We start from the raw sequence: 23,560 nt of genomic DNA, 5'->3' as shown, positions 1-23,560 counted from the left end.
GATTCTGATTCAGTTGGTTAACTTCTGGTCATGCCTCCCACTCATTGAGTTTGGAAGACTCTCATAACCTCACCAGGTCTTGGACTCTGTAAATAAGAAAGTTGGACAGAACTGTACTTTGATATTCCCTCCCCCAAGTCTAAAATTCCTTCATGCTGCTTATAACCGCCTCTCCCTGGTATCTCTTTCAAAGGCTTTATTTGGTTTTGAAGTATCAAAAAATCTTTCTTTAAAACTTCGCATTGTGTTTGAACTGGTGAGTTCTTTACCATGTAGTAGATTGGATTGTTGGAAATATAAGTGTGGTGCAGACATATCCTAATTAATTTTGGCTTTGTCTATTAAAACAAGTGTCCATTTTTTTATAAAGAAGAGTATGGCATTTTTATGAGGTAAAAAGTAAGTGGAGAACAATATAGCAGGTATTTTCCCATTTTGTTGAAGAAAAATCCTGAAGTATCTCTGCATGTGATCCATCTATCTATTGATCTGTTTTTTTTTTTTTTTTTAATTTATTTCTAGGAGAGAGGGAGAGAGAGAGAGACAGCGTGAGCAGGGGAGGGTCAGAGAGAGAGGGAGTCACAGACTGAAACAGACTCCAGGCTCTGAGCTGGCAGTCAGCACAGAGCCCGATGCGGGGCTCGAACCCACGAACTGCGAGATCATGACCTAAGCGAAAGTCGGACGCTTAACCGACTAAGCCACCCAGGCGCCCCTCTATTGATCTGTTTTTTTCCCTACCTACCTGCTGTACCCACCTACCCATTTTACATGCATAGAAAAGAAGTCTAGAAAAAGATACACCAAAGCTAGTGGTTACTGAAAGGAAATAGAGAGGGATATGGTACCGATTATACATTTCTATACGTTTCTGAATTTTCACATCAAACATGTAATCAGTAAGCTAAAACTAGAAAGATGGCAAAAGGAAAATAGAAGGTACAGTAAAAATTATCCTTACTAGCTTTAAGTTTTTAGTTTGTTTTACTGTTAAGTTTTACTTTGTTTTACTGCCATGTGTGTGTGTTTTGTCAAAATATACCTGACGTATTTATAGAAGGGAAACAGGTGGAGCTTGAGAATTAGTTAGTAGCAATCAGCGGAGGAAAGATGGAGGTGAATAATTAAATAGAATCATAGAACGTCTTCAAGGATAGTGGAATTTGGATATCGAGGAAGAGGCAGATTGATAAACTATGAAAGAAAAGATGGATAAGAAAACTGTCCAAGCAGCATCATAAATTGTGTTTGCACAGATATAGCATAGCTTGGAAGCAGACCAATGTCAGAAGGCAGAGAGAAGATAGTATTGTTAAATCTCACCCCTAAGTGAAATGCAGGATGCAGTGTTGCTAGGTTTGTAAAATGACTGGCAGGGGCTGCTGCAGAGGGCAGGTGCCCATCACCAGTCAGCATTCGATTCTGATGCACCTGCCGGTGGGGCACACCTAGGAGCTCAGTGACTAATGGCAGCCTGACTGCTATATAGCATTAGATGATAAAGCTGCAAATGTGTGCTGACAGAGAAGGAAGAGAGGGAGGCTAGGAATCATAGTGACACAATTTAAGAGAAATGGAAGGGGCTGCAGTTTTCTTAGGTGTGGCTTTAATGGATAAATTTTTTTGTCCCTTGTCACTTTTGAGTTTCCAAATGGTTTAACAGATGCTTGCCTCAGGGCTCTTTGAACAAGTGTAGTCTAGCTCTCCTCTGTCCTAACTGCTCCATGGCATTGGCCTTGAGAGTGGAATGCAGTCCAATTTTTCATGTGGTGTCAAATTGAACTGTGGATATAATCTTTTGAATCAGGGTGGGATAAGTGACTTACTCTATTTTTTAAGTTTATTTATTCAACGTTCATTTTTGAGAGAGAGAGAGAGACAGCTCATGAGCAGGGGAGGGGCAGAGAGAGAGGGAGACACAGAATCTGAAGCAGGCTTTAGGCTCTGAGCTGTCAGCACAGAGCCCAGTGCTGGGCTCGAGCTCACGAACTGCGAGATCATGACCTGAGCCGAAGTTGGATGTTTAACCAACTGAGCCACCCAGGCGCCCCAGTTTATTTCTTTAGTTTTGAGAGAGAGAGAGAGAACGCGCGAAAGTGATAGAGAGAGAGAGAGCAAGAGTGAGGGAGGGAGGGGCAGAAAGAAAGGGAAAAAGAGAATCTCAAGAAGGCTCCATGCTCTCCACACAGAGCCAGATATGGGGCTTCATCTCACGAACCGTGGGGTCATGATCTGAGCTGAAATCCAGACCTGGACCCTCAATCAACTGAACCACCCAGGCGCCCATGCTTAATGTATTTCTGTTTAAAAACTAACTTTGATCAAAATTAATCCCTTTTCTTCTCTTCTACAATGTCAGTTGCCCATTTCATTTGTGTATTTCTAACATTTTCCTGTGGTAACAAATATGGGGGCTATGTATTTTTTGAAATAATTGAAGTGGGAGAAAAATAATTTTAACAAGCTGTGTTGAAACTTTCTGTAGCTTGATTGACTGGAATAATCCTACCATCATTAATAAGATGTACAAGGTATACCTTGGAGACATACCACTGAAGACAAAAGAGGTAGGTTGCTTTGGTTTATTCTCCCATAATCATAAAAAAGTATTTGGTTGGCACGAGCTCCATGTATTTGAACTTTTCCTCCTAGTTATTTTGATTAAAGCTCAACCCATACTGTAGGAAATACAGTAGGAAATTTTAAGCCATGCTAGTCTGGGTGGATTAAAATTTTCTGGTAACTTAGTTTATTTGATCTGGTATTTCAGTTCCTGTGCTTAAATAATGATGATACACTGTCTACATTAGGGACCCACACCCTTTTTCTGTAAATTTTTTAGGCTTTGCTGGCCATGTGGTTCTGAGGCAGCACCTATTTAACTTTGCCCTAACGTGGAAGCCGCCGTAGGCAGCACAGAACTGAAGGAGCAGGGCTGTGTGCCAGGATAACTACACGGTTACTGAAATTCAGATTCATGTAACATTCACATATTATGAAATATCAGTCTTTTGATTTTTAAAAAATCATTTGAAAACATAAACATTATTCTTAACTCCTATCAAGAAAGATGGTGGCCTACATGGTTTGCCATTGCTCTAGTTGACCTCTGGTCTAGAATCTAGAGTAATAGATGGGTTCTTCTGAAGCCTCAAATTAAGACATTTGTTTAATGACCTAAGTTCTGTTTAGTTCTAAGGGTTCTCAGGTTCAAATCCAAACATAGATGGCTTATTTGTTTGCTTGACTGCTTTTTAAACCATAAATAGTTGTTTTAAAAATCATACTATATCCAGTTAGGTTAAATTGAGTGTGATGTAGCAGAAAGAACAATGAATTGGGAGTTCAGAGCCCCCTGCTCACCCCCCTCCTCCCCCAGATTCTAGTCCTTAGTGGCTGCACATAAATGTCCTGGGGAGGAGGAATTTGTCTAATTACAGAGCTTTTCTTGGCTCATATTCTTCATGTAGGAAATGAAAGGGTTGGATTAAATCTGTGGTGTTTAGAATGTGGCCCATGCACCCTTGCTGGGTCATAAGGAGACTTATTTTTTTTTTTTTTACTGTATTGATATTTGTACTAATGGTGCAAAAATAGTGGTGGGTGTCACTGCTGGGGTCCTAGCACCGGCCAGAGCTGTGTTACTCAGTAGTGCTAGTAGTTACTCTGTTCTTTACCGTCAGCACTTATGGTAAAGAGAGAGAGAGAGAGAAACTCAGCTTTATTTAAGAATATCTTTGATGAAGCAGTAAAACTTATTTTACTTGTAGACAGGGCAACTATGGTTATTGAGATGGTATATGGCAGATGTGTTCTCTAAAATGAAGAAATGAGGCTTCAAGAACAGCAGTTAGCATGGCTTATTTCCAGTGGTAAAACTTGAACTTTCAAGCAAGAGTTAGAATTTAGGGAAACTTGAATCCCATCACCATAAGCCTGACCTACAGATTTTCCTGATGAGACTGGTGGTGATATTAACATGTGATTTTTAAAAATGCTTTTTAATGAGATTTTTGCTTAGCTCAGTGAGCCAGTATTTTCCAAATGCCCAGTGTTGTTAAAGAAGCATTACAAGGTTAAGGGAGCCATTCAGTGGACAAGCTGGCTCAGTGGAATGCAAAAGTTTAGTGATACAGTTTCAAATCCAAATTTTAACCTTTAAGGTACTATTGTTTAAGTTTTGATATAGTGTCAAAGAATATCTACAATTACCTGAAAAGGCTAAAACCACCTCAAATTTTCCAACTACATATCTTTTTGAAGCTGGGTTTTTTTTTTTTAAATGTAATTTAACCAAAATAACATACCATAATAGATTGAATGTAGAAGATAAAAGAATCTAACTCTTTTCTCTTAAGGTGGACAGTCCAGATACTTACAGAAAAACATGAAACGATGCCACTCTACAGTTTTTGTTTGGGAACATATAGTTAATTTTCTTAAAGTATGTTATTAAAACATGTAATGGGTTTGTTAATATAACTTTAAGTGAATAAGTATGTAAAAATTTCTCAGTTTTAATTTCAGATACAGCATATAGTGATAGGTGTTCCAGTATAAACAAAAACTCTTTGGAGTGTTCAGTAGTTTGTAAGAGTGTAAAGTGATCTTGAAACAAAAGTTTGAGAGACTACTGATTTAGATGCTCTCTCATGACTTTTTCAGCACACAGTAATTTTGAAATAACTGAGTTATAATTAAACATATTTTGAACAGGGAGCAGTTCTGAAGCCAGAGCTGAAGAGGGACCCAGTCAGTACAAGGGTCAAGTTAAAGATTGTCCCCCATCTCCTTCGCTCTAGACAAGCTGCAGAAACGTTCCCAGCTAACATTCAGGTAATTTGTTCTTTCCAGAGAAAAATGGCCTGTTTACAACTTTTATGTCTGTTTAATTAGAGAAATAACTGCATTAATGGTTATTTGGGAGATGTGTTGATGTATGTAACAAGAGTAATGAGAGTCCATCTTTTTTTTTCCTTTTTCAAGTTTAGCTGCAGAAGTATTTAAAAAATTTTATTGTAGGGTATGTACTATATATAGCTAACATTCAGCTTAAATGTATGGTGACTTTCCTTTCAAACTAGTGTTTTTGTGAGTTGTTCTTCTCCAAAAATGTTTTTGTTTTTGTTTTTTACTCTTCTTTAGCTTATCTATTTATTTTCAGAGAGAGAGAGAATCACAAGCAGGCTCTGTACTGTCAGCACAGAGCCTGATGTAGGACTTGAACCCATGAACCATGAGATCATGACCTAAGCCAAAATCAAGATTGGATACTTAACTAAGCCACCCAGGTGCTCCAAAAATGTTTTTCACAAGTGACCAAGTTTCTAGCAGTCAGTTAAGTGGAAAACAACCCCTATGTGATGGCAGTGGCCAAATCCTCTTGATTCTGGCTTTTTAATGTCTTTATCTCCCTACATTTAATGCTGGTGTTAAATGAGACTGTCTTTCTTATTTTGGTTATTCCAGTAATCTTCTATCTTGTTTTCCTTCCTCTTGCCCACAGCCATTCTGTTTTCTTTGTTGCCACCAGGGTTTTGTTGCATTGGAAATCCTTGTACTCTCCGTTGGTGTGGGATAAGTCCCTCTGCAAAAGCTCTTACCTTTTATCCAAGTGGTGACCAGCTCAGCTGAGGAATAGAGAGATTTGGTTATAATTTTGTCATTAGTTACTTGCTTTTGAGCTTAAATCAGCATCAGAGCTTTTCCTTTTTTTTAAAAAAAATTTTATTTTCACCATAACCTGGGTATAATAATAGCTCCATTATAACAGTGTTGTAAGGACTGAAGGTTGATAGAAAGTTTGGAGCACAGAGGCTAGTACTCATTCAGTTATCCGTTCCCAGTAACTGCTGAAAAGTTACAAGTTCTTTATCTTCCAGCCTCCTGTCTCATCACCCCCTCACCCTGTACCTTATGCTTCCACAAAAGATTGTTCCCCTTGAAATACACTGTTTTCATGGCTCTGTATCTCTGCTCAGAATGTTCCCTTTACCTGGCAGAGCTCGCCTTTCCCCTTCAGCCTGGTAAACATCTACTCATGTTTCAGGACTCACTCCAGCTTGCTACCTCCTGTCTGAAAAATGTTCCCATTTCCTGCCACTCTTCTCTTTCAGTCCCAAAGTGAGAACACTCTCCTTCGTGTTCGCTGTATGGTGGACACAGACTTCTGTCTTACCATCTTTCCCTCTTAAAGCCAAGACTGTTTTGTTTCAGTGGCTGCTGCTTCCTCCTCCTAGATGATAAAACTTGTATTCCCCATATCTGGAACTCTGGTATTTGACTAAATTTAAAGTATTCTATTTTGTGTCTCCTTAAACATAAAATGATCACAGAACTTAATTTCTTTTTCATGATTGGTGTTTTATAATTGGTGTTCCCAAGCACTGTTTCCCAGACAGTGTCTTGACAATTTTGGTTCAGAATATTTGGTTGTAGTAACACTATGTTATGTAATAAGCAGCTAGAATTTTGTGACAGAATATTCCTAGATATCCTGTAGGTGTATAATTTATTTGTAGTTATTTAGTGTTTTCAAAATAAATCTAGCTAAAACTTTGTATATTCAGAGACAGACTCATTGTGCATCACACACATTCTTTGTTATATTTCTGTTTTTAATGATTGCATATTACTGTTATACATAATTGGCTCTACCCCCCTCTTCTCCACCTGTCAGTCACAGAATCCTTCAAGGTGTCATTCAGGTGAGCCTCTTCTTTCCTGATACCAGTGCCTTTAATTAGTCACATGTTACTTCATCTTGATTTTGAACATATGAAGGCACCTAGCATAATTCTTCTCATAGAAGCACCATGAATTTTATTTTTTCAGACAAAACATTAGTGTTCTGATTATTCTTTTTGCTTCTTTTTTACCATATTATACTGTATAATGTAGCATTATCAGATAAATTTTCTAAACGTCTTTTCCCAAAACATAGCATGTGATTATATATTGTCCTGTATCATTTTTAACGTATGTACATGTTGACCCCTCAACACGATCGAGTGCCTTGGGAGCAATGCTGGGCTCTTTGTATCTCACAACACTTTGCGTAGCGTTGTCGGTTACCCAGCGGAGGCTCACTCCTGGTCTGTGTTCAGTTATGTGTCATTTTCAAGTAAGATCAGAATACTGCTAGTAGTTTTAGGAACCAGTGTAAGGAGTTTTTGTTTTGTTTTGTTTTGTTTTGAAGTGTAAGACTATCTTTCCCGTAAAAAGCAGGCATTTGGGAAGTTTGGATTTCTTTGATCTTGCTGTCAGATCCTTCTGGATGCTGCACGAGACTTACGGACTACTGCTCCTTTGCCACCTAGAATGACTGCTCAGTACACAGAGCACCTGTGTCCCGACTGTCCACTCATAGGGTGCTTTAATCTTGGTGTTTTCTGTGAAGCTTTGAATACAATTTGTTCAGAATGAGTGACTACATGTAATTAAGGAACGTGATACACCCAAAGTAGTGTTATCTGCCAGTGTCCCCTGGGTGGTACGGAGTGGCAGAGTAGGGGCTTGCAGTGAGCTCTGTTGCTTTCTGGTGGTAGAGCCACATGCTTTGTGGACTTGTAAGTCAACCGTTTGTGTTTGTACTTCATGGACTATTGACTAGAGCTACTGATTGACTGGCTGCCAAAGGTGGTGAGCTAAAATGATTATATTAAAAAGAACTGCATTAATTTTGAAGAACGAGGGGTAGTGTGCAAGATCTGCTGAAGCCTAATATTTGAAAATGGTAAATTGCTGCTATTCGTTGATGTTGTTGACATTGTCCCTTTCTCATAGGTGGTGTATGATGGACTTTTTGGTACAAATACAAATTCAAAATTGAGAACGTTATCCCTGCAGTTTGTGCATCACATTTGTATAACGTAAGTTTTTTCAGTGATTTGACTGTAAAATTTCAAGCTGTTGGAGTGATCAGATGTTTCAAGTATTTCTTTCTTGCCCAGAAAGAAATCCATGTTTGCTCATCTTAAAAAAAAATCGTAGGTTTTAATAGATTATTTTAATTTATTTCAGTTGTGTCTCTAATTATTCTAAGTATTCATATGAAAAGATACATAATAACGAGATTTTTATCTTGCTTTGTGTATGTGTGCTATTTTTTTTAAAGTTGTCCAGAAATCAAGATTAAGCCCTTAGGTCCAATGCTTTTGAATGGCCTGACCAAGCTAATCAATGAATATAAAGAAGTAAGTGACTTGTCTTTTAAGTATTGTTAACATCTTATATTTTAGAATGTTATCCACATTTCTGGTCTACATGTTGATTTAGTTAGTTACAGTTTGCTATTGTTCCATTATTTCTAACATTTTACTTGAAGTGGTATAAATTTCAGAAATTACTGCCACCTTTTGCTTTCTTTTTTTTTCTTTTAGAACCAAGTGTTAAAAAAAATGATATGAATCTTGAGAGGTCTTATCGCTTTTTAAAAAGCAGTTGCATTTTATTCTGCTTTTAGGCACTATGCAAAAATGGAATGGAAAGAATTAAATTTTATTTTATGATTTGTTTCCATAAGAATGTTTATTTGGATTTGCTTATATTCAGAAATAGTGTTAATTCTTAAGGGCCGAGTTTTAACCTATTCATGATTCTGTAACAACATGCATTCAGTAAGTTTTTGATTCCTTAAGCTCAGTAGGATGAGGCTTCCTTGGAACCGAGGGTTTGAATCCTGTTTGTCCTGGCCGTGTCCCTCGTGCTGTGCTGTCTTCCTTAGTTCAGGTGAATTTGCTAAGGAGAGTAAGATTTAAGAACTCCAGTTACCGTTGTTTTCCTAAGTCTGAGCTACACACAAATGCATGTTTGCAGTAGTATTGTCATTAAGATTCTGCCATTTGGAGTTAGAATTGAGTTTGAATTCTAGTTTTGTTCTTTGATGAGTAGCTTAAAATCTTTGGAGCTCTGTTCTTGATTAGAAAAATAACACCTCTTCATTGGATTATTGTGAATAAAGGAGATCATACACCATTATCGGTGCACTGAATGCACATTAACAGATATTATTAATGAAAAGCCGTTCATCTGTGTGCAGTTGTGTTTTGGGGGTGTGGCTCTCCTCTCTTTTTTTGAATAGTGTTTGCATGGTTTTGAGGCCTAGGGAACCTTCCAGGTTATTTTTATGGCATGGATAGTCAGATGCTTGGGATCGTTGGTAGAAATAAAAATGCTTTTGGGCTTTTAGGGGAGAATTTGTATATTTAAAAATAGACCAGAGAGGCCAGGTAAAACCACAGAGCCCCAATCCCTGTACCTCCAGATGGCACCTGCATGTCTTCCCAACAGATGAATCTGTAAGAGTGTCCATCTAGGTACAGAAGAGTGAGCACTGGGCTAATTGTATAAACTTCAACTCCCAGGGGGTTACTTTGTTTTGAGTAGTCAGACTATTGGTTTTCATAAAAATGATATAAAATTCTGTCTTGTCTGAGGAGGAAACTTCACTCACTTGATGACTATGATCCCTTTAATTTTTTATAATGGAAGATATGAGAGGAAGCTGTTTATTATTGTGCAGCTTTTTAGGTAATTGTTCCCCCGCGTATTACAGTTTTGGGTGAGAGATGGAGGATCCTAGTCTGTGTGACCAGTGGTGAATTTTCTGGTAAGTTAAGCTGTTTTCCCAGGGTGTTGAAGATGAGTTTTGGTGTTTGCAGGTTACATAGTGTGGAAAATACCCTGAGCTTAGCACAGCTAAGAGATCCCTTTCATTTATGACCTCTGCATTTTCCTTTTGGAGTGAGTTGGGGATGCAAAGTTTTGTTTTGTTTTTCCTTTTAGTAGTGTGATGGTTCTGGGTTTAGATTTTTTTGTTTGTTTTGTTCAGATGTTACTATCTTGTAGTTAGGCAGCGTGAGACCAGGTTTAACAAGGAGTAAAATAATGCATGTAATTGCAGCAAAAAGGTTTTGCCGTTTACTGTATTTTTTGTTTTGTCTGTTTTTTGTTCCTTTTTTTTCTTCTTAATTTCAAGGACCCTAAGCTACTGTCATTGGCATATTCAGCTGTTGGAAAACTCTCCAGGTGAGTAAACTCTTCTTCAGTGAGAGATATCCTGCTGGTAAACTAAGAAAAATTATGTGGCATTTAATAATAGATGGAGAATAAATTTGTTCTGATTTTGAAAGGAAATGTATTTAAGCCATACGTTGTCTAGAAATGTTTTCCTTGTAGGAAAATAATGTGAGACGTTTCAATTTACATTTGAAGGCATGTTTCCATATTAAATGGTAGTCTTGAAATGAGATTTTGAGCTGGATTGTGTGATGATGGGTTACTTTTTCTTGCACCCTGGGGACATTTGATTGATCTTAACTTTCTTGTGGCTGCTTTATGACCTGTCTTTATAATCCCAGTCATCAAGGTTTATCTCTTTGATTCTCTTTTCTGACAGTGCTATATTATGATTCTGGGTGGCCTAGTTTCCAAAGGTGGATTTATTTTCTTCTGCTTACTATGATTTCCTTTTTCTACTTCCTCCTGATTTCCTCTTCCTTCACTCTATTTCAAAGCAGGGAGACAGAGGTACAGCACCTTCAGTGGCACTATGTGGTGCTTCTGTCCATGGTGTGGGTTTTGTATTGGCCTGTGTAGACTGGGTCTTGCTCTGCTGTACTGTGCAAGGAAAGGGTCTTTGGCGCTCAGAAAAAAGCCACCCCAAATCCCTTGATACAGCACTTGTCCGATAGCCTATCGTTTAAATAACAGTTTGGTCTTTTTAAATTTTTTTTTATATTAAAATCAGAAATGTTAACTGAATGCATAGAATATTGTAAAGGGAATATCTGGATAGTATGTATTGAAATCATGGGTTACTTGGATTAGACAGCTGAAGAATTAAATATTCACTTTAAAAAGTATTTGGCTCTTTGGGGAGGTAATCTAATGACGCTGACATTGTGTTCAGAGATGAAAATGCAATTCAAGAAAATTTGTGTTTAGTTACATTTTCTTTCAGCCTGTGGAAACGTGTGATTGTTTAACAGTGGCCTTATATTCTCTTACAGTCGAATGCCCCATTTATTCACTAAGGATATAGCTCTTGTGCAGCAGCTTTTTGAAGCCCTGTGTAAGGTAGGGAAACACCTGGCAGGTTTTTGCTTTCCGTTTGGATGCTGACCTGGACACCTGACAGGAAATGCTACTTTTATTATATTTATAGGAAGAGCCCGAGACTCGGCTTGCTATTCAAGAAGCATTATCTATGATGGTTGGAGCTTATAGTACTTTGGAGGGAGCACAGCGAACTCTCATGGAGGCACTTGTGGCTTCGTACTTAATAAAGGTAGGTCCAGCCATGTGAACTGTAGTGGTTGGCAGTATATACATTTTACATTGTTAAAAACAAAATTTGAATTGCTTTTCTCCTTCACTATCTTGACAAGTAAGAAGAATACTTGCTTTCACTTGGGCTGTGCTTTATGATTGATTTTTCATTCTTTGTGATGGGAATCTGCTTTTAGGGAAGAAGGAGTGGTGATCTACACAGAGGCTTTATGTTTACAGCCTTTCAAGTTGGGGAACTGTTCTTAATGTCGTGTTCTTCAGGTTGAAAGTCTTCTGTCTTACCTCGTAGTTGAGCCCTACAGTCCACTGGGGTGGAGGTCTGTGGCTAACACTGGGGGAAAAGTAGAAGGAAAGAAAGACAAATTTTATGCATCAAAACGAGCCTGTAGGAAGTAAGCCAGTACCATCACACATACTCTTCTTGCTTCTAGACTTTACTTAGCCATCATGGCTGTTTGTAAGGAATTTTGAGTATATGTACATATGTATATACAATACGTAATGTGCAGTAAAAAATAATATGTATTTGTTGCAGTCAGTTCTTTGTCCTCCATTTCTAGGAGTAGAAAGGGAGATCAGAAGAGGGAATGATGTCAAAAAGTATTGGTATGATTAATATGTTGTGTCCTACTGAAATTTGGCTGGTATATTTAATATTTCATATTGAGGAAATTACTGAAGGTTCAGAAAGGTCTCTGGTTTCTTTTGAATTATGACAGGATTATTATATATACTCAAGAAAATTATTGTATATAGAGTTCCATTATCAGATGCACTTGTACATGGTTCATAGTCATATATTGTGGACAAAGAAGTACAGGCTTTTTAGAGACTCATTAGAATACTTAAGACTTTCCCTGGTAACCTTACAAGGATGCATGCTTGTATAAGACATGTGGGTGCTGATTATACCTACACAGATCAAATCATGTAACAGTATTATTAAAGCAAAGCTAATTTGTATTCTTTTCTCAGACTACACCTAAAGCAGCCAGACTGTAGGCTAAATCATATGAACTGGTCCTTAATATCATTGCTCTTTATTGTAGCTCAAGGAATGCTAAAGAGCAAGAATACCTGAATGACTAGGACAGGATCTGTTTCTTTTCTTTCTTTCTTTCTTTTTTTAAATAGTTTATTGTCAAGTTGGTTTCCATATAACACGCAGTGCTCATTCCCACAAGTGCCCTCCTCCATGCCCATCATCCCCCTCCCCTCCCATCAGTCCTCAGTTTGTTCTCAACATTCAAGAGTCTCTCATGGTTTGCCTCCCTCCCTCTCTCCCCCACTATTTCCCCCCTTCTTCTCCCCCATGGTCCTCCATTAAGTTCCTCCTAATCCTCCTATGCTTGCAAACATATGGTATTTGTCCTTCTCTGCCTGACTTATTTTGCTTAGCATAACACCCTCAAGTTCCATCCATGTTGCTACACATGGTTTATCTATACGATGGAATACTGCATGGCAATGAGAAAGAATGAAATCAGGATCTGTTTCTTAATATCTCTCTCCTCTCGCTGTGTTAGGTTTGTGACTAAGGGAAGGACCTGGGGACAGGTGAAGTCCATGAGAATAAAGATTCTTCAACTGCTTCTCTGGTTGAACTTTGTATTCACAGATAATTAATCTGTTTAGGTTAATTGAATATGTTTATGTGGTTGAAACTGCTTTGGAGTCCATTTTAATTAGAGCTAATCTGAAAGACTTGGGAGATATTTTGCTTCAAATTTGTAGAGATTCCAAGTAACATCTCTTTGTGTACCTTGCAGAGTGTCTTAATTTCATTCATGTGACTTGAGAATTGGGGAAGCAGAGGTGATGGCCAGAAACTGTTTGCAGTGACTTTGGTCCCAAAGTTGGGCTGAGGATATGCATGTATAGAGAGATTCTCTGGCTGTGTGTGGTTTTGATGGGTCTTCCTGCTTTACTTGGAGGGTCCTTTTAGATCATAAGAGTACTTTTTAAGTGATGTCACTTTCCAGAACTTTTAAACAACTTGATTAAAGATTTTCAACACATGATTTGTCTTTATGTATTTAAACATACTTCCTAAAGTAGCAATTTCAATTTTGATTGTTTACAGTTAAGATGACTTATCTTGACTAGAATGAATTGTTGGTAATTGAGTTCTTTTTTTTTTTTTAATCTGTATGTGTTTGTGTGTGCGTGAATTTGTGTGTCAAATAGCCTGAAGTTCAAGTTCGACAGGTGGCTGTGAAATTTGCTAGCACGGTGTTTCCCTCAGATCATATACCATCCAGATATTTGCTCTTACTAGCTGCAGGAGATCCGTAAGTTTCAAAAGGTGTTATTTTGAATTTGGGTTCATTTAAAATTATTATTACTAAAATTTATATTACTACGATATTATTACTAAAATTATATTACTAAAATTTATATTGTTCTTAATGTTGGTCTATGGAATTTAGAAGCAGTTTACTAAAGAGTTGAAAATATGGCCCTTGATATGATACAGACCTGTAGTTATATACCCCATCTTGTTTATTTCTGTGTAAGCCACTTATCTCTTCAAATCTCAAGATATTTCCAGAAAGAAGTAATTTCTTGCATTGTATTTTATGACTATTTGCTTAGATAGCCAAGAATATATTTAAGACATTTTCTCAGAACCCCAGCTGTCAAATATAATTGCTGTTCTTAATCATTGAATGATCATTCTGCTATTATTGGAATTTATTTTTTATTTTTACTTGTCTTTCTGAAAGACGAGAAGAAGTTCATGGAGAGGCACAGCGTGTATTAAGATGTCTTCCTGGTAGAAACAGAAAGGAAAATGCTTCTAAGCAGATGCCTTCTTTCCCAGAAATGGTGTATTATATTCAAGAAAAGGTATGGCATTTAACTTCAGAAAATTAGTGTGGGTCGTATAGTGAATGATAAAAATAAACATGCATTTTTAGGTAATATATTGAAATGTTATTACTAAATGTTGAATAGTAGTAAGGTTTCTAGAAATGTTAATATTTACAGTAGAGGAAGAAAATACAAAATGAGGAAAATGTAATTCTCAAAATTGATCTGTTTTGCCCTGATCTGAATTACTTAGAATTCCTTTTGTGCTCTTCAACATTCTGGCTAGGTTTAAAAATTTTCCCCTTGGTATGACATGCTTAAACGTAGGTCTCCTTTTTTAAGAACCATAAGTTTAAGAATGCTTTAGGGAACAGTTCAGATTTTTTCCACTGTGATCATAGGAAGACATCACGTCTGCTTTTGCAAACCTCCCACGTGTGCACAGTTGTCTCTGCTGGCGGATCAGACACAGTGTTGGCTGTAGTGACCCCTAGTCCTGATCCTGTCCCTCTTTTTACGTCAGTGTTTCTTTGAGCACGCTGGGGGTCCTAGCTTTCTGCTCAGACAGACATCTTAAGGGAGTTGGAGGTCAGGACTAAGTAGCCATGATTCTCTGTAGCACAGTCAGATTTGTGGTCAGAAGATGCTTTTGTGCACATATTTTCCTCCTGCTCCATTAGTAATGACAATAACTGGCCTGCAGTGGCCCGAGGTGACTGTTAGTAGATGTCTGGAGCAATTTACTCTTTTTAAACAAGCAGCATATATGCCAGGGGAAAAGGAGAGAAAAGCCAGGAAAAAAGGCTGTCATTTAGGGTTTGAGGGAACATGTGCAGTCAGCATGATTGATGGAAAAATGCTGTGACTAGAAAAAACTCTAGCAAACAACAATATAGTTAGAAATACAGTTATGTTTGAATTGAGGAGGGGCACACATACTCCATTTTTTAGTAATAGTGTTTGTTTTTGCTTTATTTTTATTAGGCTTCCCATCGAATGAAAACTCCAGCCAAGTACATGACTGGGACCACTGTCCTCCCATTTAACCCAGCGGCCTTTGGAGAGGTAGGACTGGGGTCGATTTCCATTTTCTCTCTCTCCACATCCTGAAAGATGATGGCACACCCAAGGAGATAAACCCATAGGGTCATGTCATTGTTTTTCACCAGGTTGTTCTTTAGAAAACCAGTGTTTGGTGTAATGGGTATTATTTTATTATTTAGTTATTTAAAGTTTTTAAAAGTTTATTTATTTTGAGAGAGCATGAGCAGGGGAGGGGCAGAGAGAGAGAGGGAAAGAGAGAATGTCAGGCAGGCTCCATGCTATCAGTGGATAGAGCCTGATGCGAGGCTCAATCTCACAAACTGTGCGATCATGCCCTGAGCCAAAATCGAGGATTAAATGCTTTATTGACTGAGCTACCCAGGCGCCCGTTGGTAATTGGTGTTATTTTAATTCATGGTGAAGTTGAAGTATATTCAGCTCAGTGAGATTGTCTTTGTGGAGGGACTGGGTGTTCTGCATTGATTGCTGGTGTGATTTCACAGCAAATTATTAAAGCAAATTAGATTGGAATTTTAAAGCCAACAATATTCTGAGGTTGTTTGGGTTATCTGTTACTTGCACTGATTAAATGACAGGAGATAATCTTGTTCAGAGTGAGTAGGAACGAATGAATACCCACAGTGGAATTGCCACTTGTCCTATTTTAGCTCTCAAGGAAAGAACTTCCAGAGGACTCCTTGGTAGCCAGTTTATATCACCAGTTTTTATAGTGTTGTCTCTTACTCTTCTGTAGGTGATTTGAACCCATTTTCCCAAATTCTTATGTTGGTAGAGGTTGTATACAACTGGAATTCTCCAGGAATAGATGGTTTGTCCCAGGTTTCTGCTCCGTCTCTCTTTCTCTCTTCCTCTCTCTCTCTCACACACCCCCACATGTCTTTTAAAAAATAACAGTTTTTGTTGGAATTGTTTAGACTTTAAAAAAGTTGAGTTTGCATTTTAACTCCATTAAACTCCACTAAAAACACTCTTTGGATTTATAAAAGCTTGTTATGTAAACTGTGTTCCATTATGGTAATTTCAGTTAACGTACTGAGTCATGTTTTCCAGCTTTTGTGAGGATTGTCGAAAAGCTTTATGAGGGAGGGCAGGGAAGTGAAGCTAGGAAAGTGCCCTTTTGCTGCCCACCCTCCCGCACTGACTTCTTGAGGAGCTTGCCTGCTTTTCTTTCTGCCTTCTGCTTTCAGATAGTCCTGTACTTGCGCACGTGCCTGGCGCACAGTGCAGGAGTGGTGCCCACCTCCCAGAGCTTGGCCGATATGCAAGATCACGCCCCAGCCATCGGACGCTACATACGGACTTTGATGTCAGGCAGCCAGGCGACATCCTCCTCTTCTTCCAAGAGTGGAGAGACGAACCCTGTTCAGATCTACATTGGCCTGCTGCAGCAGCTGCTGGCAGGTGTCGGAGGTAGGCAGGTGGTGAAGCGCTGAGGCAAAAATCTAATTGTAAACTCAGCTAAGAATTTATAGCAAAATTGTTTTCTCTCTTCACTGCTGGACCTGAACATTAGTCTTTGTCTCTTCTAAACTTAATTGCTGCATCCTGGATGCACAGTTACTCTTCTCTGGAAGAAATGCTAACAAAAGATGTTTTTACTTTGGAAGTGGGTATGAAGAACAGTGTATCTTTTTATAGATACTCTGTCTGGAAGTTTGCTATTGAATCACATACTGTATTTAAGTTGATTTTTGTTTTGTAGAACTGGGGAATGCCTCCCATGCCTTATACTTTAAAGGAAGTTATGTGAACCCTATGTGTTTACCACTTTTCTCGAACCTAAAATGGTTCCGAATTCTGCCTTACTTAGGTTTGCCAGTCATGTACTGTCTACTGGAAGCTGTCTCTGTGTATCCAGAAAAATTGGCTGCCAAATTTGTAGACAAAACAGAATGGATAAAGGTACATTCCTGTGCATGTACATTTCTCTGATTCTGTATATTTTTCACTTTAGTCTTATAATTTCACCTTTCTACCGGTGTTCCTATGACCTTTCCTACCTTTGGGTCATTTTGAAAACTCTGTTACCAAATACTTCCTAGGAAGCATGTAGATCCAGTGATCCATCTAGGTGAGAGAGGTGAATTGAGAGTCATATAAGTAAAATTAAAAAATTATATATATATATATATATATATTTCTGTTTTAAAAGTTAAAAGATTTGTAGTTCATATAAAAAATACGTGGGGCACCTGGGTGGCTCAGTCAGTTAAGCGTCTTACTCTTGATTTCATCTTAGGTGCTGATCTCAACGTTCGTGGGTTCAAGCCCCATGTCAGGCCCTGTGTCAGACTCCACACTGACAGCAAGGAGCTTTCTTGGGATTCTGTCTCTTTCCCTCCCTCTCCTCTCTCTGCCACTCTCTGCCTCTCTCTTTCTCACTCTCAAAATAAATAAATAAACCGGTTGCCTTATGATAGTGGAATAATAGATCATTTAAAAAATATGTAAACTGTCTCCTTTTTGTAACTGGCTCCCACCTACCCAAATCTCCCTACTTCCTGCCCCTTCTCCTCTCACCTGACACATACATAGGTCATCAGTTATTTACATATGGTATACTTCCTAGAGTATACTTATGCATATACACACAGATGAAAATAAACATTTTAAAGTTTTTTCCTTCTTTTACACAAGAGTTGCATAGTTTTTGCACTGTTTTATTATGTTTGTTGTTTCAAGTTTTTATTTAAATTCTCACGCCATTTTGTTCCTTATTTCTTTCACTTAAAGTTAGAATGTGGAGGTATCCCTATAGAACTAGAGAGGATGTCCTCTGTAACTGCTTCGTTTTTTCCATTATATGAATGTGCCATAACTTATTCCAGAGGCTCACCGATGGTCATTTAGGGTACGTCCAGTCTGCTGCAGTGTACAGTCCATCATTTTGAATGTAAGAAAGTATTTTTTAGATGGATTCCCTAGAAGTGGAATCGAGGACATAGGCTTTAGCAATTCTGATGGATACCGGGCATCCTCCATGTGAGCGGTGCCGTGTGCATTCCCACCAGCTGCGTAGGAGAGCGTTCTCGTCCCATGCACACACCAAAAGCCTTGCCAGTTTAGCAAATAAAAATTCAAGATGCTCAGTTAAATTTGAATTTTACTGAAACAGTGAAACATTTTATTTTTTAGTATAGGTATAGCTCATACAATTTCATATACCACTTGGTGCTACATAATGCAGTCTTTTTGGAAAATGAAACTTGAATTATGGTAAAATGTAGAGATTATCTCTTAGTGTGAAAGCACGAATGTAATATACCAAGAGGTGTGAGTTTTGCGCTTTTCTGGAAAATCTGGTCTCATGAAATTGCTTCTGGCTTAAAAGATTTTTTTATTCCTTATGACTGTTTGCTGACTGTAAAATGGTGTCAGGGTTTTTGACTTTTGATCATGTAGATCAGGGGTCAGTGAGCTGTGGTCTGTGTACCAGATCAGCCTGCCTCCTGTTGTATGGCCTGCCAGCCAAGAATGGTTTTTATATTTTACTTTTTTAAAAATTATTTTTTTAGAGAGAGAGAATGTGTATGAGCAAGCAGGGGAGGGGCAGAAAGAGAGAGAGTTTCAAGCAGGCTCCACACTCGGCATGGAGCCCAATGCGGGGCTCAATCTTATGACCCTGGGATCATGACCTGAGCCAGAATCAAGAGTCAGACACACAACCGACTGGGCCACCCAGGCACCTCAGTTTTAATTTTTCAATAGTTGAAAAAAATCAAAAGATGAGTAACATTTACTGATACTTGAGAATTACAGGATCCATAAAGTTTTATTGGAACATATATATCCTTTCATTTATCTGTTGGTGTGTGGTTGCTTTTGCATTATAGTGGCAGAGCGGAGTTGTCACAACACAGACCATAGGTCCCACAAAGCCTACTTGGCCCTTTACAGAAAACATTTGTCCACCCCTGTTTTAATATTTTTAAATTTTATTTATTTATGTAAGTAATCTATACACTCAACATGGCGTTCAAACTCCTGACCCAGAGATCAAGAGTTGGATGCTCCTCCGACTGAGCCAGCCAGGTGTCCCGACCTCTGTATTAGATCATTTGTGTATTCTTTCTGTTTTCTATTTTGCATTTTTGATGAAAATGCACAGGATATATAATTTAGTTTTTAATGTTAAATAATACCTTATTGTGTTATTTTCTCACAGATACCAATCGATTGAGCAATATAATGTATTGTTGTCAGTAGGAGGATGATTGCGTATGACGTATGTATTTGTTTCTTAAACCACTCAGAGTCTGATGAATAGCAGTAAAGAAGAGATGCGTGAACTGGCAGCGTTGTTTTATTCTGTGGTGGTATCTACAGTGTCGGGAAATGAGTTGAAGTCAATGATAGAACAGCTTATAAAGACTACAAAAGACAATCATGTAAGTTACCAGTTTTATCTTCATTTTTTGGGGGGGAAGATGACAGAGCTTTCCAAAAGCATCTGTTTTTAGGTTTTGTCTTCTCATTTATTTTTATTTTTATTTTTTTAATAGTTTATTCTCATGTTGGTTTCCATACAACACCCAGCGCTCATCCCCACAAGTGCCCTCCTCCCTGCCCGTCACCCCCCCTTCCCCTCTCCCCCATACCCGTCATTGTCTTCTCATTTCTAAAAGGCACTTTTATGATTGTGAAGAGTAAGTGAGATAGATGGTGGGCCATACATTGATTAATTCATTCCATGCAACAACTTTGAGTGCCTTGTGTCTGATCTAGGTGCTAAATTTTAGGTGCTGGGCATTCAGTAAATACACGAGCATCCCTAGTACTACCAGGTGCTCAGAAGTGTTAGTTCCTTTTTCCTTCCCTGTCTACTGCCACCTTTCATTGTGCCTGTTCTGTCAGAAAACATGTGCTTGCAAACATTCAGATCTCTACTTTGTGTTTAGGGGTTTTAGCAATTAGAAATAGTATCTGCTTATTGTATTTTGTTGGCAGTAGGGAGAAGTTAGCCTTGAAGATGTAGTTACATAAGTGCTCTAAGCTAGAAGAACATATGGGTGCTATAGGGGGCCCGCAGGAGAGCCACTTTACCCTGACCTGGAGTGGGTGTGGGATTAGGGAATTACTTGAAGTAAATCAAGACCCACTTTACCTTCTTGGAATTCTTGAGTGTTAGAAACCCCAGGTTCATTAGCATTCAGTCGAATCTCAGACGATCCCTTTGTTTTATTGGAGAGATAACTCTACTAAACACAGTTATTTCAGTGCATTCTTGCATGTGTGAGAGAGTGACAGACACATACGCTGTTGTGTGGTTAAATCCAGAGCCCAGAGATACAGCACGGATCCTTGCTTGCATTGGGGTTCACAGTAGGAAGATACTTGGCTAAGAAGAAGATGAGAATGGCGGAACAAGAAGACGTGGAGACCAATGCCGATTTCCTGCCTGGCCAGGAGGAGCTGATTCAGAGCGCCGCGGAGACCATAGGTGATGCACGTGCTCATGCCGACTTGCGTGCCGTGGGTCCTGAATTAGGCTAAAACCTAATACTGCATTTTAGCTTCTTTTTATAGCATTGCGCTTTCTTTCTTTCTTTTTTTTTTTTTAATGTTTTATTTATTTCTAGGAGAGAGAGAGAGAGACAGCATGAGCAGGGGAGGGTCAGAGAGAGAGGGAGTCACAGACTCTGAAACAGGCTCCAGTCTCTGAGCTGGCAGTCAGCACAGAGCCCGACGTGGGGCTCAAACCCCCGAACCGCGAGATCATGACCTAAGCGAAAGTCAGACGCTTAACCGACTAAGCCACCCAGGTGCCCCTGTAGCATTGCACTTTCGAGTCCTTTCCACAAAACCTTACTTAATGTTGGATAAATTCTGTGTTTTTAATAGCAATGAAAGTATTCTAGTTTTTCTGTGTGTTTTTTCCTATATATAAGTTTCAGTATGACGGAGATGATACTCCCTCATGGGAAAAACTTTCAACATTTGCAAGAGGACAGTGCTGTCTACCTAATTTTCATGTTGTTTTATTACGGAGTAAATGCTAACAAATTATCAGCTAGAGGGAAATGTAGACTTTAATTTGTTTTGCTCTCTGTAAAACAGTCTTGAGTACCTTGCTGCTTGCCCTGGACCCCAAGAGCAATAGTGTATTCTTGTCGGTTTTGTCTCATTGTGCTTTCAGGCTCCTTTTTGGACAGTACATCGCCCCTTCTGGCAATTGCTGCCTGTACAGCCCTGGGTGAAATTGGCAGAAACGGTCCCCTCCCAATCCCGAGTGAGGGATCTGGCTTTACCAAATTGCATCTTGTAGAAAGCTTACTGAATAGAATACCCTCCAGTAAAGAAACCAATAAGGCAAGTCTCTTCTTTTCCCTTCCTTTCTGAAATTCTATTCGTAGATACACAAATGAGCAAAAACACAGTTGTAATGAGGATAGAGGATGGTGCAGCTGGAGGAAGGATTTAATAATATAAAAGAGAATGATACAGGAAGTCTAGGTGACTATTTAATTTTGAGTTAGGGGTGATTTTGTTCAGCTTTTGTGCCTGCACCATTTGGCCCAACTGCTCCAACTTAGGCCCATAACTCTTAGGATTTGGGTAAAGAACTAAATTCATCAGGTAATTCTTTTGTCCTGCAGACAGTGGATAATAAAGTGTTAAATAGTTTTATCACGTTTGTAGTGTTAAATAGTTTTATCACGCTTGTAATTTTAGACCAAGTCTAAATCTTAATCTCTGACAGTCGATTTGGTTTTAAGAAGTCTGGGCATTAGTAAGTAGTGTAATATCTGAGGAGAAGGGTATTTATCATTTTTAGTTTCAGAGAAACATTTTCATAAATTTTAAAACAATGTATTTGTGATCAGAGCACCTCAGCGTTGAAGTATAATATGATTTAATGAGCAGATAAATCAGTTTACTACAAATCTGATACATAATCTTATCCCTTTTTTTGAAGTTTATTTATTTTGAGAGAGAGAGTGGGAGAGGGGCAGAGAGAGAGAAGGAAAGAGAGAATCCCAAGCAGGCTCTGCACTGTCAGCATAGAGCCTGACTCGGGGTTCTGTCTCCCAAACTGTGAGATCAAGACCTGAACCCAAATCAGGAGTCAGATGTTCAACCCACTGAGCCACCCAGGCGCCCCCATAATCTCATTCTTNTGACCTAAGCAAAAGTCAGACGCTTAACGGACTAAGCCACCCAGGCGCCCCTTTGTTAGCCTTTATTAACCAATTAGTGATTACCAACCCTTGGTGAGCACCTGCAATGTGCCAGGGGTATGCTGAGCTCCGCATAACGTTGATTAATTGAATTCTCCATAAGGTCTAGTGAAGTAGGTACAGTTATCATCTCTGTTTTCCCAGATGAGGAAATAGAGTCACAGAGAGATGGAGTATCTTGCCTAAGGTTACATACCTGTAAAGGCTGCTAAAATGGTCAAGTTGTGACTGGATCTTAGGCTCCCCGGGCCCAGACCTACATTTATAAACAGTTTGAAGGATAATAAACCTGCTTAGAGACTTTCTTCTTTCTTCTTTTGCAGCCACAGACCCTTCATGAACTCAGTTTTATGTCTTTCTACCTCCAGTGTCTTATAGACATAATTCTGTAAAAATTGGATACTTTTAAACAGAAACTTGCATGCATAAGTGCTTTAGCCAGCCTACTCCTCCCTGTCTTCTCATTTTGGAAACACTGCTCTGGGATAAAGCTATTATGTACTTTGTTTAAAATTTTTTTCTGTTCTCCTAGATGAAAGAACGAGCAATCCAGACACTGGGATATTTTCCAGTTGGGGATGGAGATTTTCCTCACCAGAAACTCCTCTTGCAAGGTCTGATGGACTCTGTAGAGGTACTTATATTGCTGTCTGATTGTTAGTTATTCAGACAAAGGCATCTTTTTTTTAGCTGGGGTTTTGTATGCTATGGGATTTTAAATTAAACTTTTATTCATTTATTCACCAAGTACTTATTGAGTACCAGCCTTGGGCTTACCACCTTGGGAGGCATAGCATTGACTGAATCACCTATGTGGGAAAGTCCTTTCCTCATAATTATTGAGTAAAGCCCGGTGCATTGAGGGTAGGAGACTTACCTAGTCAACTAGATGTGGGAAGTAGATGCTGGTTTTCCAGTTGCTCTTGAGTTGGATGGCCTAGCTTCTGCCTTCTGGATAAATTTCTAGGGTAGTTGGGGACTGACAAGCAGGCAGCTGCTAGCCCTGTGTTGTGAATCTTAACAAGGCCTGATATGGATCTTCATCTAGGCTTGATTCTCCTCACTTACTCACATTTTTGTACACCAGCCTCTTTGTCCTTCTTTGCTCTGAGGTTTTTAAAGACTAATACTTTCTTTCTTGGGTTGTGCTGAGCCCCTTGAAAAGCCATCAGACAAGAGTAGATTCTTCATTTATTGGGCTCTCATGATTC

The 23,560-nt window shown here is 38.8% G+C and overlaps 1 protein-coding gene across 2 annotated transcripts in view; it reads left to right on the top strand.

The window, feature by feature from the left end:
- Nucleotides 1-23,560, top strand: part of ECPAS (Ecm29 proteasome adaptor and scaffold) — a 99,716-nt gene that overhangs the window by 33,256 nt on the left and 42,900 nt on the right. For both annotated transcript variants that reach the window (XM_077769861.1, XM_077769862.1), the window contains 16 exons: nucleotides 2,486-2,567; nucleotides 4,717-4,836; nucleotides 7,786-7,871; nucleotides 8,117-8,195; nucleotides 9,980-10,029; nucleotides 11,013-11,079; nucleotides 11,168-11,290; nucleotides 13,480-13,583; nucleotides 14,019-14,142; nucleotides 15,091-15,171; nucleotides 16,359-16,581; nucleotides 16,982-17,073; nucleotides 19,425-19,559; nucleotides 20,449-20,611; nucleotides 21,308-21,480; nucleotides 22,882-22,983. In XM_077769861.1, the coding sequence (XP_077625987.1) occupies nucleotides 2,486-2,567; nucleotides 4,717-4,836; nucleotides 7,786-7,871; nucleotides 8,117-8,195; nucleotides 9,980-10,029; nucleotides 11,013-11,079; nucleotides 11,168-11,290; nucleotides 13,480-13,583; nucleotides 14,019-14,142; nucleotides 15,091-15,171; nucleotides 16,359-16,581; nucleotides 16,982-17,073; nucleotides 19,425-19,559; nucleotides 20,449-20,611; nucleotides 21,308-21,480; nucleotides 22,882-22,983 (1,804 nt within the window). The remainder of the gene's footprint in view (nucleotides 1-2,485; nucleotides 2,568-4,716; nucleotides 4,837-7,785; nucleotides 7,872-8,116; nucleotides 8,196-9,979; nucleotides 10,030-11,012; nucleotides 11,080-11,167; nucleotides 11,291-13,479; nucleotides 13,584-14,018; nucleotides 14,143-15,090; nucleotides 15,172-16,358; nucleotides 16,582-16,981; nucleotides 17,074-19,424; nucleotides 19,560-20,448; nucleotides 20,612-21,307; nucleotides 21,481-22,881; nucleotides 22,984-23,560) is intronic.

This window comes from Crocuta crocuta, unplaced genomic scaffold, assembly GCF_008692635.1.
Source record: "Crocuta crocuta isolate KB4526 unplaced genomic scaffold, BGI_CrCroc_1.0 scaffold95, whole genome shotgun sequence".
NCBI lineage: Eukaryota > Metazoa > Chordata > Mammalia > Carnivora > Hyaenidae > Crocuta > Crocuta crocuta.
This window is presented reverse-complemented; position numbering and strand designations above follow the sequence as displayed.